Source organism: Hemiscyllium ocellatum, chromosome 18 (genome assembly GCF_020745735.1).
Source record: "Hemiscyllium ocellatum isolate sHemOce1 chromosome 18, sHemOce1.pat.X.cur, whole genome shotgun sequence".
In the NCBI taxonomy this organism is placed as follows: Eukaryota; Metazoa; Chordata; class Chondrichthyes; order Orectolobiformes; family Hemiscylliidae; genus Hemiscyllium; species Hemiscyllium ocellatum.
In genome coordinates, this window is record NC_083418.1 from 25,561,472 (window position 1) to 25,577,797 (window position 16,326).

The 16,326-nt window shown below is 41.3% G+C and overlaps 1 protein-coding gene across 2 annotated transcripts in view; it reads right to left on the bottom strand.

The window, feature by feature from the left end:
* ighmbp2 (immunoglobulin mu DNA binding protein 2) overlaps nt 1–16,326 on the bottom strand; it is an 81,641-nt gene that overhangs the window by 37,694 nt on the left and 27,621 nt on the right. For both annotated transcript variants that reach the window (XM_060838429.1, XM_060838430.1), the window contains exons 7-9: nt 12,419–12,619; nt 11,347–11,494; nt 10,505–10,679 (exon numbers count right to left, since the gene is read on the bottom strand). In XM_060838429.1, the coding sequence (XP_060694412.1) occupies nt 10,505–10,679; nt 11,347–11,494; nt 12,419–12,619 (524 nt within the window). The remainder of the gene's footprint in view (nt 1–10,504; nt 10,680–11,346; nt 11,495–12,418; nt 12,620–16,326) is intronic.

Sequence of the window (16,326 nt, forward strand, 5' to 3'; positions counted from 1 at the left end):
GAGTTTCTCCAGCACTTTGTTTTTCTTTTCAAACTTTTTTCTGGTTTGTTTACTCTGCACTTGTCACATAGTCATAGAGACATACAGCATGGAAACAGACCCTTTGGTCCAACCTGTCCATGCCAACCAGATAGCCCAACCCAATCTAGTCCCACCTGCCAGCACCCGGCCCAAATCCCTCCAAATCCTTCCTATTCATATACCCATCCAAATGCCTCTTAAATGTTGCAATTGTACCAGCCTCCACCACTTCCTCTGGCAGCTCATTCCATACACGTATCACCCTCAGTGTGAAAAAGTTGCCCCTGAGGTCTCTCTTATATTTTTTCCCTCTCACCCTAAACCTATGCCCTCTAGTTCTGGACTCCCCCGGCCCCAAATTCACACCTTTCTACATATCTGGATGCTGCTTCTCTCAGAGAGGCAGCAGTAAAGCTTCCAGGAGAATATAATGTAATTCTGGGAGTGACTTCTTAATTTCAGAGTTTAACTGAACGTGTAAATATTAGAAACTGTTGTATGAGTAGCCATTTAAAAGTAGTATGTGCTGACAGCCTTACCATATTTTCTACTACAAAATCCTGATAGGTGCAAGGTGATGCATTTTGAGAGGTCTAATAAGGGAAAGATATATATGTTGTACAATGAATGGTAGGTCCTATGGGAACACTGAGGAACATAGGGACCTGGTGTAAGTCCACAGATCCATGAAGGTGTCAGCACAGGCTGATAGGGTGGATGAAAAAGACATATTGCCTTCATTAGCTGGGATATAGAATATAGGATTGGGAGGTCTTGTTGCAACTTTACAGAGCACTGGTTAGGCTACAGATGGAATCCTGTGAGAGCAGTCCTGTTCGCCACACAATCGGAAGTACACGAATGCACTGGAGAAGGTGCAGAAGTGATTCACCAGGATGTTGACTCGGATGGAGAGTCTTAGTTATGAAGAGAGTTATGTCTGAATGATATAAATACTTAACAGGTAAGGCAGCATTTTTGGCAAAAGAATCAGAATTAACATTTTAGTTCGGTGACCTTTCAGCACATTTCCAATGAAAGGTCACCAACCCAAAATGCCAAATCTATTTCTCTCTGCAGAGATGCTGCCAGATTTGTTAAGTATTTCCATCATTCTTTATCTTATTTCAAGCATTGACAATTGTGGTTGATTGGCCTTTGGCTCAGACTTCCAGCATCCATTTGTATTAGGTCCAACGTTTGATCTTGGTCTGTGCTGAGTCGGTTCACTGAACCTAAGTGAGATGGCTATCATTGGCCTAAGAAAGTCAAATTAACAAGCAAGCATAAAATATAGCAATATCATGAAAACAAAGACAAAACATTCATGCAATTTTGTTAAGTGAGGTTTCTAGTTTCTGATCTACCATGGCAGTTTGTTTGTTAAGGCATCTAAAAAGGCAGCTGGTTGACCATCCTATGCTTTTGTTAAAAGTGGGAATTTGAATTCATTACAAGATAGCGTATATATTATATTATACGGGCTATCAGAAAATTTGTTGATACACATTGAGCAGCCTTTCTATTGCATTGGTTCAGAAGCTGTGAAAAGCATTCTGAAAGATACCAACTGTGCCTTTTGAAAGTTACTGTTTTCATTAGAACCAAAGGAAATTATAGAGTCCAACATGCTCTTTAAAAGAACTATTTTAGTTCCAGTCTATTGCTCAATGCCCATTGTGCTGCAGATCTTTTATCTACATCTCTACTGAAGGAGGCTATTGAACTTTCTCCTACTATCCTTCCAAACAGTGCCTTCCACATAACTTGGTGTAAAAAAGCATATCCGGTTATTGCCTCCAGTTCCTTCGTCAATTATCTTAAATCTGCATTGTCTGGTTACTGAACCCTTCATGTCACTGGAATCAGTTAAGCCTTGCTTTTACTAAACCACTTCGTCAAATCTTTCATTATTCATCTTGTATGCTTAAAACGATCAACTAGTTTCTACTGCCTCTGTACCTGACTGCAGTCTTTTATCCTTGGTACAATTTGTGCAAATCTTCTTTGCATCACTAAGATCCTAACATCCTTCCTAAAGGACTCAGTCAAGGTAGTCAAAGAAATTTTCATTCTTTACCTCATAGGTTTCCAAGTGCTGATCAATTTTGCCCCAGATTGATATCTCTGAAAATGCATTCATATTTAGGTTGAAAGGTTCCTATTTTGAATACAACTTTCTATCACATTTGCAACCTTCTAGTCCTCAGGCACCACTCCCATGTTGAAGGTTGTGACCAGCCCCTCCACTTGGAAATCCCTCATCAAGCTAACCTGCCCCTTATCCAGATGCTGAAAATGTGTTACTGGAAAAGCACAGCAGGTCATGCAGCATCCAAGGAGCAGGAGAATCGACGTTTCGGGCATGAGCCTTTCTTCAGGAATGGGAGGAAGAGAGCTTCTTCAAGGAAAGCATCCTTGAAAGAGGATTCGTTGTAGGTTAAAATCTTCGAGGAGAAAGTGAGGACTGCAGATGCTGGACATCAGAGCTGAAAATGTGTTGCTGGAAAAGCGCAGCAGATCAGGCAGCATCCAAGGAGCAGGAGAATTGACGTTTCTGGCATGAGCCCTTCATGCTCCTTGGTTGCTGTCTGCCCTGCTGTGCTTTTCCAGCAACACATTTTCAGCTCTAATCTCCAGCATTTGCAGTCCTCACCTTATCCAGATGCAGCAGCTTTTCTACTTTGAATCTGCATACTCTTTAAATACCGGCTCTTTATATTTATTTTTACCATCTCCAATTTCTCTCCAACTGTGTCTGTGTTCACTCGAGATGAGCATATTTCCAATGTAAGAATAGTCAAGCAATGTATTTATTTGGTATCTGAATAATGCTTCTGATCCAAAAGAAAAGTTCTTTTCAGTCCCTAGCAGTGTTTGGACTCCTGCTCATCCACTGCTTTTTCCCGTCTATTTCTTTTATATATAGTTTTCCTTCTATTTTTCTTTTTTCTACAGTTCTCTCTTACCATTTGCCCTTGGGGAACTCGGCTGTGGTTGAACTGGTGGCATCAGAGACTGCAGCGAGTGTGGACCCAGAGGCAAAAGCTGGTGTCGAGCATGGTGATTTCAACATTGGTTGGCGCAGCATAGAACCCGAGGTGGTGGCAGCAGCATCAGCATTGACAAAGGCTCTGATGTCAGCGCTGGTTCAAAGGGTTACACTCTTGCATTTGTTCAGGAAGGTTGTGGACGCTTGATGCTTCAATTGATTCCAAGATGGCAGCAGCGTCGGCGAGATGGGTCCGGCGAGGGATGGCATTGGTGGGTCTGGCGCATGCGGTGGTAAGGCACAGGACTCGAGGCGGTGGCATCTGTGGCGGCAGAGTGGCAGTCGCAATGATGACAGTACCATGGCAATGGTGGGTCCAGCGCAAGCAGTGTTGGTGAGCCTCGGCTCAAGATTCATTGCACAGGTGGTGGTGAGGGTGATCTAGATATTTTCTTTTTCTTTTATATCTGTTTCTGTAATTGCAGCTCTTTTTAATTCTAACATTTAATTTAAATGCCGCCGGAGAGTGGTGACTCTGTACATTTTTCCCTGTACTTTTGTATTCCGGTGCATGCAACAATAAAATCTAATCTAACCTACTTTTCCTTTGTCTATTTTGCAGGCAAACCCCCTGATTGCAAACAGGTTCCATTTGTCAACTGTTGGAACACAATGCAGGGCAATATGAAGCAGCCATTCATCAATGCAGGACAAACAAGTTGGACTGAAGAGTCTGTTTCCATGCTGTACATCTCTATGACTCTATCTAAGTATGTCAGTTTAAGATTGTGTTTGTAAGTACAAGCATCATAAGTCAGGCGTTTGTACCCCCTGTATGCGCTATTATAATCTGCTCAAATATGAAAACACCTTAGTGACCCAAAGGGTACTTCAAACTTCAGTGATAATAATAGCAATTAATTCTCAGCATCTGAAGTGTAATATTGAGTAATTTTTATAAATACTGCTCATTACAATTTCAAATCTCCACTGAATTGCCATCTTTTCTTCACAGGAAATATTGTTCCCTTGAGCAGAAAAACAAGGCAATATTATTTCAAAAATAGGCACAAGAAATTGCAAGAGAAAGAGTTATGTCACTTACAGTGGAATTTGTCATTGAGATAAATTCATAGATTGTATGTTATGGTAATGCTGATGGAGTTCAATTACTCTTTTGCAAGGATAAAATATTTTTTATTCATGACTAGCAAGAGCTTAAGTGAGTTACAGAGGTCACATTCTTGTGAATAATTGGAACAGTGCTGATTTAGAATGACAATTACTTACAGCTTGCCGAATAGGGCTGTAAACAAGTATGGTACACAGCAAGAGATGAACTAAAATTCTACAAACATGCAGGATTTCCTCCTTACTCGTCCTTGGGGATTAGAAATATGAGCACATTGAAGACACTGAAGTAACAATGCCTGCAGAATCCATTCTTTCCAGTAGTAATCAAGTGCTCACCAATCACCTTTAAACAATGCTACAATCATTACTCCTTTAATGTGGATATATTCATGGATCACATTGCACTAACTCTTTTTTGTCTACTTACACTGTCCTCCTCCATTGCTCATGACAACAACATGGCATCTTTAACATTGCAAAGTATCCTAAGCCACTTCCCAAGACTACTATCAAAATAAAATTTGATACTGAGTAAAAATAAAGAAATCTCAGAATATTTAACTAAATGCTTAGTCAAGAAATGGGATTTGTCATATGCTGACTACCCTGTAGTCTCAGCATTAATCATAACACCGCAAGGCCTTTGACAAGGTTCCACATAGTAGACTGGTTAGTAAAATTAGATCACATGGGACCCAGGGAGAGCTAGTCAATTGGATACAAAATTGGCTTGAAGGTAAGACACAGAGGATGGTGGTAGAGGGCTTTTCATTTGGACTGGAGGCCTGTGACCAGCGGTGTCCTGCAGAAGTCGGTGTTGGGTCCACCATTGTTTGCCATTTATATAAACTATTTGGATGAGAATATAGGAAGCATGGTCACTCAGTTTGCAGATGACACCAAAACTGGCTTTGAAGAAGGTTATTTAAGAGTATAATGTATCAGCTGGGGTAATGGGTCGAAGAGTGACAGATGAAGTTTAATTTATATAAACCCAAGGTATTGCATTTTGGTATGACAAACCAAGGCAGGGCTTATACAATTAATGGGAGGTTCCTGAGGAGTGTTGCTAAAAAGACAGACCTAAGGATTCCAGTCCATTGTTCCTTGAAAGTGACAGGTAGACAGGCTGGTGAGAAGGCATTAGCCATGCTTTCCTTCTTTGGTCAGAACACTGAGTATATGAGTTGGGATGTCATGTTGCAGCTGTACAGGACATTGGTGAAGCAACTTTTGTAGTATCGTATGCCGTTCAGGTCGCCCTGCTGTCAGAAGGATATTATTAAAGTAGAGAGGGTTCAGAAGAGATTTACAGGGATGTTACCAAGACTGGAGGGTTTGAGTTATAGGGAAAGGCTGGATAGACTGGGAGTTTTTCCTTCGCTGGAGCGTGGGAGGTTAAGGGGTGATGATATAAAGGTTTATAAAATCATGAGGGGCACAGATAAAGCGAATAGCAATGGTCTTTTCCTTGGGATAGGGGAGTTCAGACTGGAGGGCAAGGTTCAAGATGAGAGAGGAGGGATTTAAAAGGGACCTCTTGGGCAACATTTTCACGCTAGTGATAGCTGCAAGTACAATTACAACATTTAAAAGACATTTGGACAAGTACATGAATAGGAAAGCTTTAGAGGGATATGGACCAAACGCAGGCAAATGCAACTAATTTAGTTTGGGAAACCTTGTCAGCATGTAGGAGTTGGACCGAAGGGTCTGTTTCCACGTTAACTGCAACGGCTCACAAAGAACCTTCAACAAATTTAGCTGCTCTCTGAAATTTGTAATTATCTTCTAACTACTCCATGATGACATGCCAACTGTGATGGCTCACTAACAAAACCACCACAAACCTTACGTAGGTGCAAACCATGGTCACACAAGACTGTGTCATTATACAACTTTCTTCTCCATTTTCCTCACTGTAAAACTGCACCTCACCACCACCAAATTACCCACAATTATGAAGATGACAAGAAGACTGATGAAAAACTGTTCAACTGCCATCAATTCAAAATCAAAACCACTCCAACCACAGTCTTACAACTTTAGTATGCAGCTAGTGTGTGTGCGTCCTCATTCAGAAACTGAGCTCATCGTCTTTTTCTCTGGAACAAGAGAAAATGGGCCTATCGTTAAACACCCAGAAAAATAAAGGTCATGTACTAAACAGCACCCACAGTACAACACCTCCCTTTTAATTAAGACAACAGTGAGATCCTGGAATAGGTCCACTTTCCACACCATGGGAGCCTCTGCTCAATGAAGGCAGACATAACATAATCAAATTCATCATTGCATCCAAAGTGCTATCTCAGCCTTTGACTGAGGAAAAGAGTATTTCAGGACCAGAATCTCAATGATATGACCAAAGACCTGGCCATCAGTGATTGCCCAGATTCCTAAATGCTTCAGTAGCCGAACAACATAGACAAGAATCTGAAAGCACTGAAGAAGCATCACCAGCGGTGCCTTCATAAGATTATCCACATCTGGTCAGAAGAAAGATCCAAAAGCAACATTCTTACCCAAATCAATTGGCTCAGTATTCCAGTTCTAAAAACTCAAAACCAGCTCCATTGGATGAGAAGTGTCATTCGTATATTTGACAGCAGGTTCCTAAGGAAGAAGCCTTACATAGAATTTGACTATGGCAAGAGGCCTCCATAAGGATCATAGAAATGGTCTCAGCATGTCTCCAAAGCATCCCTGAAGAGGTCCATTGACTTGTGGATGTGACTGATGAAAATGGAGAAGAATCATTCAGAAGGCATTGGACACATCAAGAGACCATCAAGAATGTGTCAATATAAGGTCAAAGCAGGGAGAAATACAAAAATTGAAACATTTGATCCACCCAACCCTTCAAGCATCATCCACATGTAGCATTCTGCAGATCACATATTAAACTTCGCAGCCATTGCAAATTTCTAAAGAAATCCCACCGAACCGGAGAGGAAGCAAGTCAGTCTTGATCCTGAGAACTTCCCAAGAATAATAATCAATTAAGTTGGCTTTATGGAGAGTCTTGAATGACAAGAAAGATGATGTGAGAAGAACTGCCCTTGGGAGCATTAGAGTCATGACCATGTTGTAAAGTTTAAATCAAAATGACATGTCTTTGCTCGTTCAATCTTGCCTAGCACAAAGGAAGACAAGGGTTGTGGTTTTTAAAAAGGTCAATAATCTCAGCTCTGGAACAACACTGCCACAGTTCCTCAGGGTAATGTCTTTCATTCCAAATTACCTATAACTCTGTCTATTACACTTTCTCCGTCAGAAGGTGATGAATATTGAGTTCCATTTGCAACTCCACAGACGCTGAAATTGTCCATGTCTGTATGTAACCAGACCTGGACAACATTCCAGGCATGGGCTAAAAGTAGCAAGAACCATACATCCACACAAATGCTAGATTACCATTTTTAATGAGAGACAAATACTGGAACAATGCGAAATGCTCAAACGTATGAGAAAGCACCAGAAATCGGGAGTTAGACCGTGGTGAGATTAGGTGATAATCTGGTCAGGGGAAGTGGTGGAAGATAAAGCCAGGTTTGAAGACTTCATCAAGGGGAAAGATATCATCATTCTTCAGCCAAATATATAATAAAGCCACGATTAGATTCACTACAGTGTGGAAACAAGCCCTTCGGCCCAACAAGTCCACACCGACCCTCCGAAGAGGAACCCACCCAGACTCATTCCCTTACATTCACCCCTGACTAATGCATCCAACACTACGGACCATTTAGCATGGCCAATTCACCTAACCTGCACATCTTTGGACTGTGGGAGGAAACCGTAGCACCCGTAGGAAACCCATGCAGACACAGGCAGAATGTGCAAACTCCACACAGTTGCCCGAGGCGGGAACTGAACCCAGGTCCCTGCTGTTGTAAGGCAGCAGTGCTAACCACCTAGCTACCGTGCCGCTCTTACAATGACGTTAATGTAATTATCCACAATAAACTCATGCATGGCAAAGGTCCTGGTGAATGGATGTTACAGAAGGAGAAGGATCACTAGAATGGATTGTTTGGTAGAATACACAAGAATAGGAGGGATGATTTGTTGAGAAGGAGCTCAGTCTGATCAGACCCCATCAGCAAACTGGATAGGAAGGCTGATGAGAGAAAGTCGAATGAGGGTATTGGAAGTGCTGCTCATAATGAGGCAGAGGTTCATCCCCAAGAAAAGAAAGATTATCCGGGGAGGGATTAGACAGCCATGGCTGACAAAGGAAGTCAGGAAATGTATCAAAGAAAAAGAGAGATCCTATAAAGTGGCCAAGAGCACTAGGAAATCAGAAGATTGTTTGTTTTTGTAGCCTTCCCAGAGGATAACAAAGAGAGAGATAAGGAAGAAGAGGATCAAATATGAAGGTAGGCTAGCCAGTAATATTAAAAATGATAGTAAAAATTTCTTTCAATACATAAGAAACAAACGACAGGCAAAAGTAGACACTGGGCCACTTCAAACTGATGCTGGAAGCCTAGTGATGGGAGATAAGGAAATAGCTGGAGAACTTAACAAGTACTTTGCGTCAGTCTTCACAGTGGAAGACATGAGTAATATCCCAACAATTAAAGGGAGTCAGGGGGCTGAGTTGAGTATGGTTGCCATTACAAAAGAGAGAGTGCTAGAAAAGCTAAAAGGCCTTAAAATTGACAAATCTCCTGGCCCCGTTGGGGTGCATCCTAGAGTTCTGAGGGAGGTGGCTGAGGAAATAGCGGAGGCGTTGGTTGAGACCTTTCAAAAGTCACTAGAGTCAGGGAAAGTCCCGGATAATTGGAAAATCGCTGTTGTAACCCCAGTGTTCAAGGAAGGATCAAGAAAAAAAGATGGAAAATTATAGGCCAATTAGCTTAACCTCGGTTGTTGGTAAAATTCTAGAATCCATCATTAAGGATGAGGTTTCTAAATTCTTGGAAGAGCAGAGTCTGATTAGAACAAGTCAATATGGATTTAGTAAGGGGAGGTCGTGCCTGACAAACCTGTTGGAATATTTTGAAGAGGTGACAAGTAGGTTAGACCAGGGAAACCCAGTGGATGTGGTCTATCTAGACTTCCAAAAGTCCTTTGATAAGGTGCCACACGGGAGGCTGCTGAGTAAGGTGAGGGTCCATGGTGTTCGAGGTGAGCTACTGGTATGGATTGAGGATTGGCTGTCTGACAGAAGGCAGAGAGTTGGGATAAGAGGTTCTTTTTCGGAATGGCAGCCGGTGACAAGCGGTGTCCCGCAGGGTTCAGTGTTGGGGCTGCAGCTGTTAACGTTATATTACTGATCTGGATGAAGTGACTGGGGGCATTCTAGTGAAGTTTGCCGATGATACGAACTTAGGTGGACAGGCAGGTAGTGCTGAGGAAGTGGGGAGGCTGCAGAAGGATCTAGACAGTTTGGGAGATTGGTCCAGGAAATGGCTGATGAAGTTCAATGTGAGCAAATGTGAGGTATTGCACTTTGGAAAAAAGAATACAGGCATGGACTACTTTCTAAACAGTGAGAAAATTCACAAAGCCAAAAGTACAAAGGGATCTGGGAGTGCTAGTCGAGGATTCTCTAAAGGTAAACATGCAGGTTTAATCCGTGATTAAGAAAGCGAATGCAATGTTGTCATTTATCTCAAGAGGGTTGGAATATAAAAGCAGCGATATGCTACTGAGACTTTATAAAGCTCTGGTTAGGCCCCATTTGGAGTACTGTGTTCAGTTTTGGGCCCCACACCTCAGGAGGGACATACTGGCACTGGAGCGTGTCCAGCGGAGATTCACATGGATGATCCCTGGAATGGTAGGTCTAACACACGAGTAACGGCTGAGGATCCTGGGATTGTACTCATTGGAATTTAGTAGATTAAGGGAAGATCTAATAGAACCTTACAAGATAATACATGGCTTGGAAAGGGTGGACGCTAAGAAATTGTTTCCGTTAGGCAAGGAGACTAGGACCCGGGGCACAGCCTTAGAATTAGAGGGGGTCAATTCAGAACAGAAATGCGGAGACATTTCTTCAGCCAGAGAGTGGTGGGTCTGTGGAATTCATTGCCACGGAGTGCAGGGGAGGCCGGGACACTAAATGTCTTCAAGCCAGAGATTGATAAATTCTTGATGTCACAAGGAATTAAGGGCTACGGGGAGATTGGGGGTAAGTGGAGTTGAAATGCCCATCAGCCATGATTAAATGGCAGAGTGGACTCGATGGGCCGAATGGCCTTACTTCCACTCCTATGTCTTATGGTCTTATGACTGTTGAGGGCATGTTGATGCATGTTCCCTATGTGGACTTTACCAAAGCCCTTGACAAGGCTCCACATGACAAGCTGATACAGAGCCTCTTACTACCTTTCATGGACTTACTTGTGAGAAATGATGGTTGGAGGAAGTTGTTTGTGATCCCCAGCCAGGATGCATTTTGGGGCTTTCATTAATGGTATCCAACAACTTGCTTCCACTGCCTGTGCACATTCATCAATCACCACAAGATCAAAGTAATCATCTGACAGAAGTTTTAATGGACCATCATTAGAGGCACCTAGAAATTACAAAGAGCAATGAAGAAAAGTAAAACATCAGTGAATAAACTGGGTGTAAAAATGAATCTAATCAGACTATTGATTTACAATAGTAAGATTTCAATCCCATTGTATCACAAACTTGTATTGTTATTCTTGTTATCTTTGAATTCATGGTCAGAGAACTACAGATATTGTTGAATGATTATAAGTAAAACAGGCATCTTTGGTGCATAAAAATATGGTTACTGTTGACATGATGTTTCTGTCAATAGCTCACAACACATCACTTTTTTATACATTTGATTTTTAACGTATCATCCTAGGTGAACCAAATTGAAATTGGCCTGATCACCTATTCTGAAAACATAGCCTCAAATCTCCATACTTTACTGACAGGAAAAAGGACAATAATGCCTTTGTTGTCACATAACACATTTAAAAAAAACACACTTTGCAAAAAGATCCATAAAAATAAATGTCGCAATAAAAGGTCAGCTTTCACTTCAGGACTTGGACACAAACTCTAAACCCACAACTCAGTGCACTTTTGACCACGTACCATGCTGATCCATTTATCAGAATGATTACCCATAATGCAATATGCCTGGGCACATATATGCAAAAAATAAATAAAATTTCTTCTTTACTCAAGTAGATTGTGTCTTTGTTCCTGATAAGGCCTACCTGTGTTAGTTGCCAACACAACACTGGCTTTTTTTAGTATTTGTACGATAGCTGCCTCCTCCCTTGTTCTCAGCTCCTTTCTCAAAGTCTTGATTTCACCACGAAAATGCGCTTTCTCTCCTCTCTCCTGTGTTATTTTCAATTTTGCCTTGGGATAAAATAAAAATTTTGCTATGTTTACGAAAATATTGACAGATTAACATAAAATTTGTAGCAGATTTTGCAGCAAGGTGTTGGGGAGTGTTGCCAAACAAAGAAACCCTGGGCTCAGGTGCATAGTTCCTTGAACGTGGAGTTGCAGGTAGACAGGGTGGTGAAGGTGGTGTTTGGCATGATTGCCTTCATTGGCTAGTGCACTGAATATAGGAGTTGGGATGTCATGTTGCAGCTGATCAGGACATTGGTGAAGCCACTTTTAGAATACTGCATTCAACTCTCTGCTCCAGGAAAGATGCTGTTGAACCTGAAAGGGTTCACAGAAGATTTACAAGGATGTTGCCAGATTTGGAGAGTTTGAACGATAGGGAGAGGCGGAATAGGCTGAGTTTTGTTTTCCCTGGAGTGTCAGAGGCTGAGGGATGACCTTACAGTGAATTATAAAATCATAAGGAGCATGGATAGGGTGAAAAGCCAAGGTCTTTTTTCCAGGGCTGGGGAGTCCTAAAATCAGACAGCATAGGTTAAGGTGAGAGGGGAAAGATTTAAATGGGAATCCTGGGGCAACATTTTCATGCAGCGGGTGGTCGTATATGGAACAAGTCTCCAGAGGTTGTGCTGGAGGTGGGTACAATTATAAAATTTAAAAGACATGTGGATGGATACATGAGTATGAAAGGTTGAGAAAGATACGGGCCAAATGCTGGCAAAGGGTACTAGATCATTTTAGGATATCTGGTTGGTGCAGACAAGTTGGACCTAAGGGTCTGTTTCCATGACTCATATGAAACAATTCAGTTGAATAGTTTGCAGATTCACTGAAAATTTGATGACTTAAAAGAAAGTACAATTCTCCAGAAATATGAAAGTAATCAAACAAAATTGCAATATGGTTCAATTTTATGGAGCTACTCACAAAAGCCTGATCAATATCCTTCCGGATGTCCATTACTATTTGGGTGTTGTCACTGTTAGCTAATATTGCATCCAAAGAATGACGATGGATGGACTCAAGCAGTCGTGCAGGGTGACCTAAACGCAAAATCGGTGTTTTAAATTGCGCTAGACGTTCAACAAGGTTGTCAACAGCAACGTTCGAGGGAGCACAGCACAACACCTTGGAAGGAATTTTTAAACAAAGTTAATTGATAAGGCATCATTTGACATCCACATCAATGAAACAGACTGATCAAAATTATACATGTAAAGCTGTCAGGAATCATAACACTCACACAGATATATATGGTGTATTATTTTGGTTTACTTATATAATATAATGCTTTGGACTTTGGGCAGTATGGTAGCTCAGCATTTAGCGCTGCTGCCTTACGACACCAGGGACCTCTGTTCGACTCCAGCCTCAGGCACTTGTTTGCATGGAGTTTGCACATTCTCCTCACAGTTGCATGGGTTTCCTTCCAATCCAAAAATGTGCAGGGGTTAGATGGGGTTAGACTTAGCCGTGCTGAATTTCCCCTAATGTCCAGAAATGTGCAGGTTTGGTGGCTTAGCCATGGGAAATGTAGGGTTACAGAACTGGGGGGGGTATGGGTGGGATGCTCTACACAGAGCCTGTCTGGACTTTGTGGGCTGAATGGGCTGCTTCCATACTTTTGGGATTCGAAGACAGAGTAATTTCACTGAGGCATAGGAAATCTGATGAACGTTTCTAGCCCACAGTGATGTGTACCTGTGATACTTAGAAAAGCAATTTTCAATCTAGCTAATTTTAAAGTTGAAAAAATGTAGAAAACAACTCCTGAATTTCAATAACATGCTGTAATTCCAATCCTGGTCAAATTTAGAACTAAATCACCAGTAAAATATACCTTAAAGACTTCTTTTGAAAAAAGGGAAAATTAAAAATAGTCATCACCCCATGCTTCGTTATTGGCTCTAATTCCCACGTGTGATTTTTTTTTCTTGAATTAGAAATTTATTACATAAGTCAGGCTCCAAGTCATGCTGGCTCTTTATCTCTCCCTCCTCCTTGTGAAACACATTTCTAAGAAAGGAAATAAAGCCAGTCAGGTAGTTTACAAATTCCACCAGGCTTTATGTCTCAGTGAAATGCCAGAAGGCTGGCGAATGAAACACAGTTAATTCTATTGGTCTTGCTCTCAAATCCCTTCATGCAGGAGCAGAATAATTAAAATCCCTACAACTAATCTCACTCAAGCACAGACTATCAGCACCATTAGAAGAGTTCTTTTGCCACACTAGACGCATCACTACCTCTGGAAGGGGGTTGGGTGGTGATACAGAGTGAACCAACAGCACGGTATCAATTCCTGTATCAGGTGAGGTTACTATGAAGGTCCTGCTTTCTCAGCTGTGTCCCTCGACTGATGTGTGGTGACCCTCAAGCTTACCACAGTTGACTCTCTTTAATTAGAGAGCAGCCCTATAGCCCTCTGAGACTATGTTGAATTCACCTTTATTCCTGAACCAGAAGGCCAGGGTCCAAGCCTCAGCTGCCCAGATGTGTGCCATAATATTGTCAAACATAGTGATTAGTATCTCTCAGAACCATGAATGCCATGTCTGAGCAAAAACGATCTCCTTCAAATTAGAGAGACAGCCAGAAGGGAAAACCGTGATGGAACTGGTGCATTTGGTGCATTTCACACTTAAAATCTCTGTTGTACAGAAAGACAAACAAAATAAACTAAAGTTCACCAGTTTTTTTGAGATTATTGTAATTGTAAGAATAGTTCAAAAGTGGTTCAGCAGCTTTTGATATTTTTCCATTGCTGTTAGGGTGTCATTCTGCTAACATGCTTTTATGCTTTCACTTAATCTAGATATTTTTAATCAATCCATTCAAACATGCCATGACACACCTCTGGATCAGGTGGGACTTGGCCCTGGGCCTTCTGGCTCAAAAGGTAGGAACACTACCGGAGAAGGAAAAAGTGAGCAGAGCTGAAAATGTGTTGCTGTAAAAGTGCAGCAGGTCAGGCAGCATCCAAGGAACAGGAAATTCGACGTTTCGGGCATCCTGATGAAGGGCTTATGCCCGAAACATCGAATTTCCTGTTCCTTGGATGCTGCCTGACCTGCTGCGCTTTTCCAGCAACCCATTTTCAACACTACCAGAGAAGCCAATATTTAGCAACATATAAAATGGTAATCAATTACTCTCAGTAATTGGAGCCATCAGAATAACAATAAATCACCACAAACAAATAACACAGATTAATTTATGATTTGGATTTTGCAATGCGAACAATGGTAAGGGCATGGGTGCTCACATTTCCTATGGAATAAATTCAACAGCTGGTTTAGGAGTGTAGACATGTTTATAAAAATACAGAAAGTCAGCAGCTGTCCTGTTTATCCAAAAGCTGCACAATAAACATACATCACTTTTAGGCTTGGCACCTTTGTTTAGCATCTGTGTATCATTCAAATTTTACTTACATTGCTGGGTTAGACCCTCTGTGGGCTGTCAGGATTCTTCTACCTTATTGATTTCAGAGGACTACCCCAGTTTTTCTGTTTTTATGTCAGATTTCCAGCATCTACAGTATTTTACTTTTGGATTTTTGTCAATATGGTTCATGCTGCTTATTCAGCACAGACACCCTACACAGGATGCAGCAATCAATGCCAACAATCCAAAGCTCTCAAACGCAACAAATTTAAAATGGCTCAGATTCCGCACTGAGAATAACAGTAAGGGCTTAAATGTTCACTTTTATGACAGAGCAAATTGGATCACTTTCAATGCAGTGTCCAGTGATCTCAATTCATTCACTACTGGCAGCAAAGTTCAGGTCAGTGCATAAGACAACAGGTTGAAATATAATCAGGTTAATCAATCCCACTCCACTCAACTCTTCCTAATTATGCCATCCCAGTCTACGAGAATCACACTGCCTGGTAACCGAACTAAAGAGCAGACTAATGGGTAAAGAAGTAGAATTAAAAATAAACAAATTAAGTCACTATGATTTCAAATACATTGCCTGAAATTATGATGGAACTGAATGTATACTTAATGGGAGGCATGGTGGCTTAGCAGTTGGCACTGTTGACTCACAGTACCAGGCACCCGGATTTGATTCCAGCCTCAGGCGACTGTGGGGAGCTTACACATTCTCCCCGTGTCTGCGAGGGTTTCCTCTCACAATCCAAAGACATGCAGGTTAGGTAAATTGGCTATGCTAACTTGCTAATAGGGTTCAGGGATGTGTAGGTTAGATGCATTAGTCACTTCAGAATATGGAAATAGAAATAATCAATTAATTTGCACTTTAGTAAGTTGGTGGATAATTATTAATTAAAACAACTTTGTAATTGTTCTATCAAAACAGTCTGATATGAGCATCAGTGAAGGATCCAGGTCGACAGAATCATCATCCTATCTATGCATTATTTCAATATACTCTCATCTCCTTGGTTGTCTCAAATTTGATGGTATATCCAATAATATCTTAAAAAGGAAACAGTGAAGTCTTCAGCACAAAATAAAGGGGCCATTCAACCTATCACATCAATGCTGCCTCTCAGTTATCTATTTAGTGTAACCCATCTGCACTTCTACACACGCCTTCAACATTTTCTTTTTAACATATTTAACCTCTTAGCTTTTATGAATCTGCTACACATTCTTCTTCCAATACAATGGCCAACTGCGTAAAAGCTGGTGTTGTGTGATTTTTAACTTTGTACACCCAGTCCAACACTGACATCTCCAAATCAGTGTGAAATCAAGATTTCTTTCCTTGGTTTTATCTTGCTCTTCAATTTGGTTTTCAAATAACATTTCAAACATATTCTGAATGATTTGGAGCTGCTCTTTTAGCCCATGTAACATCT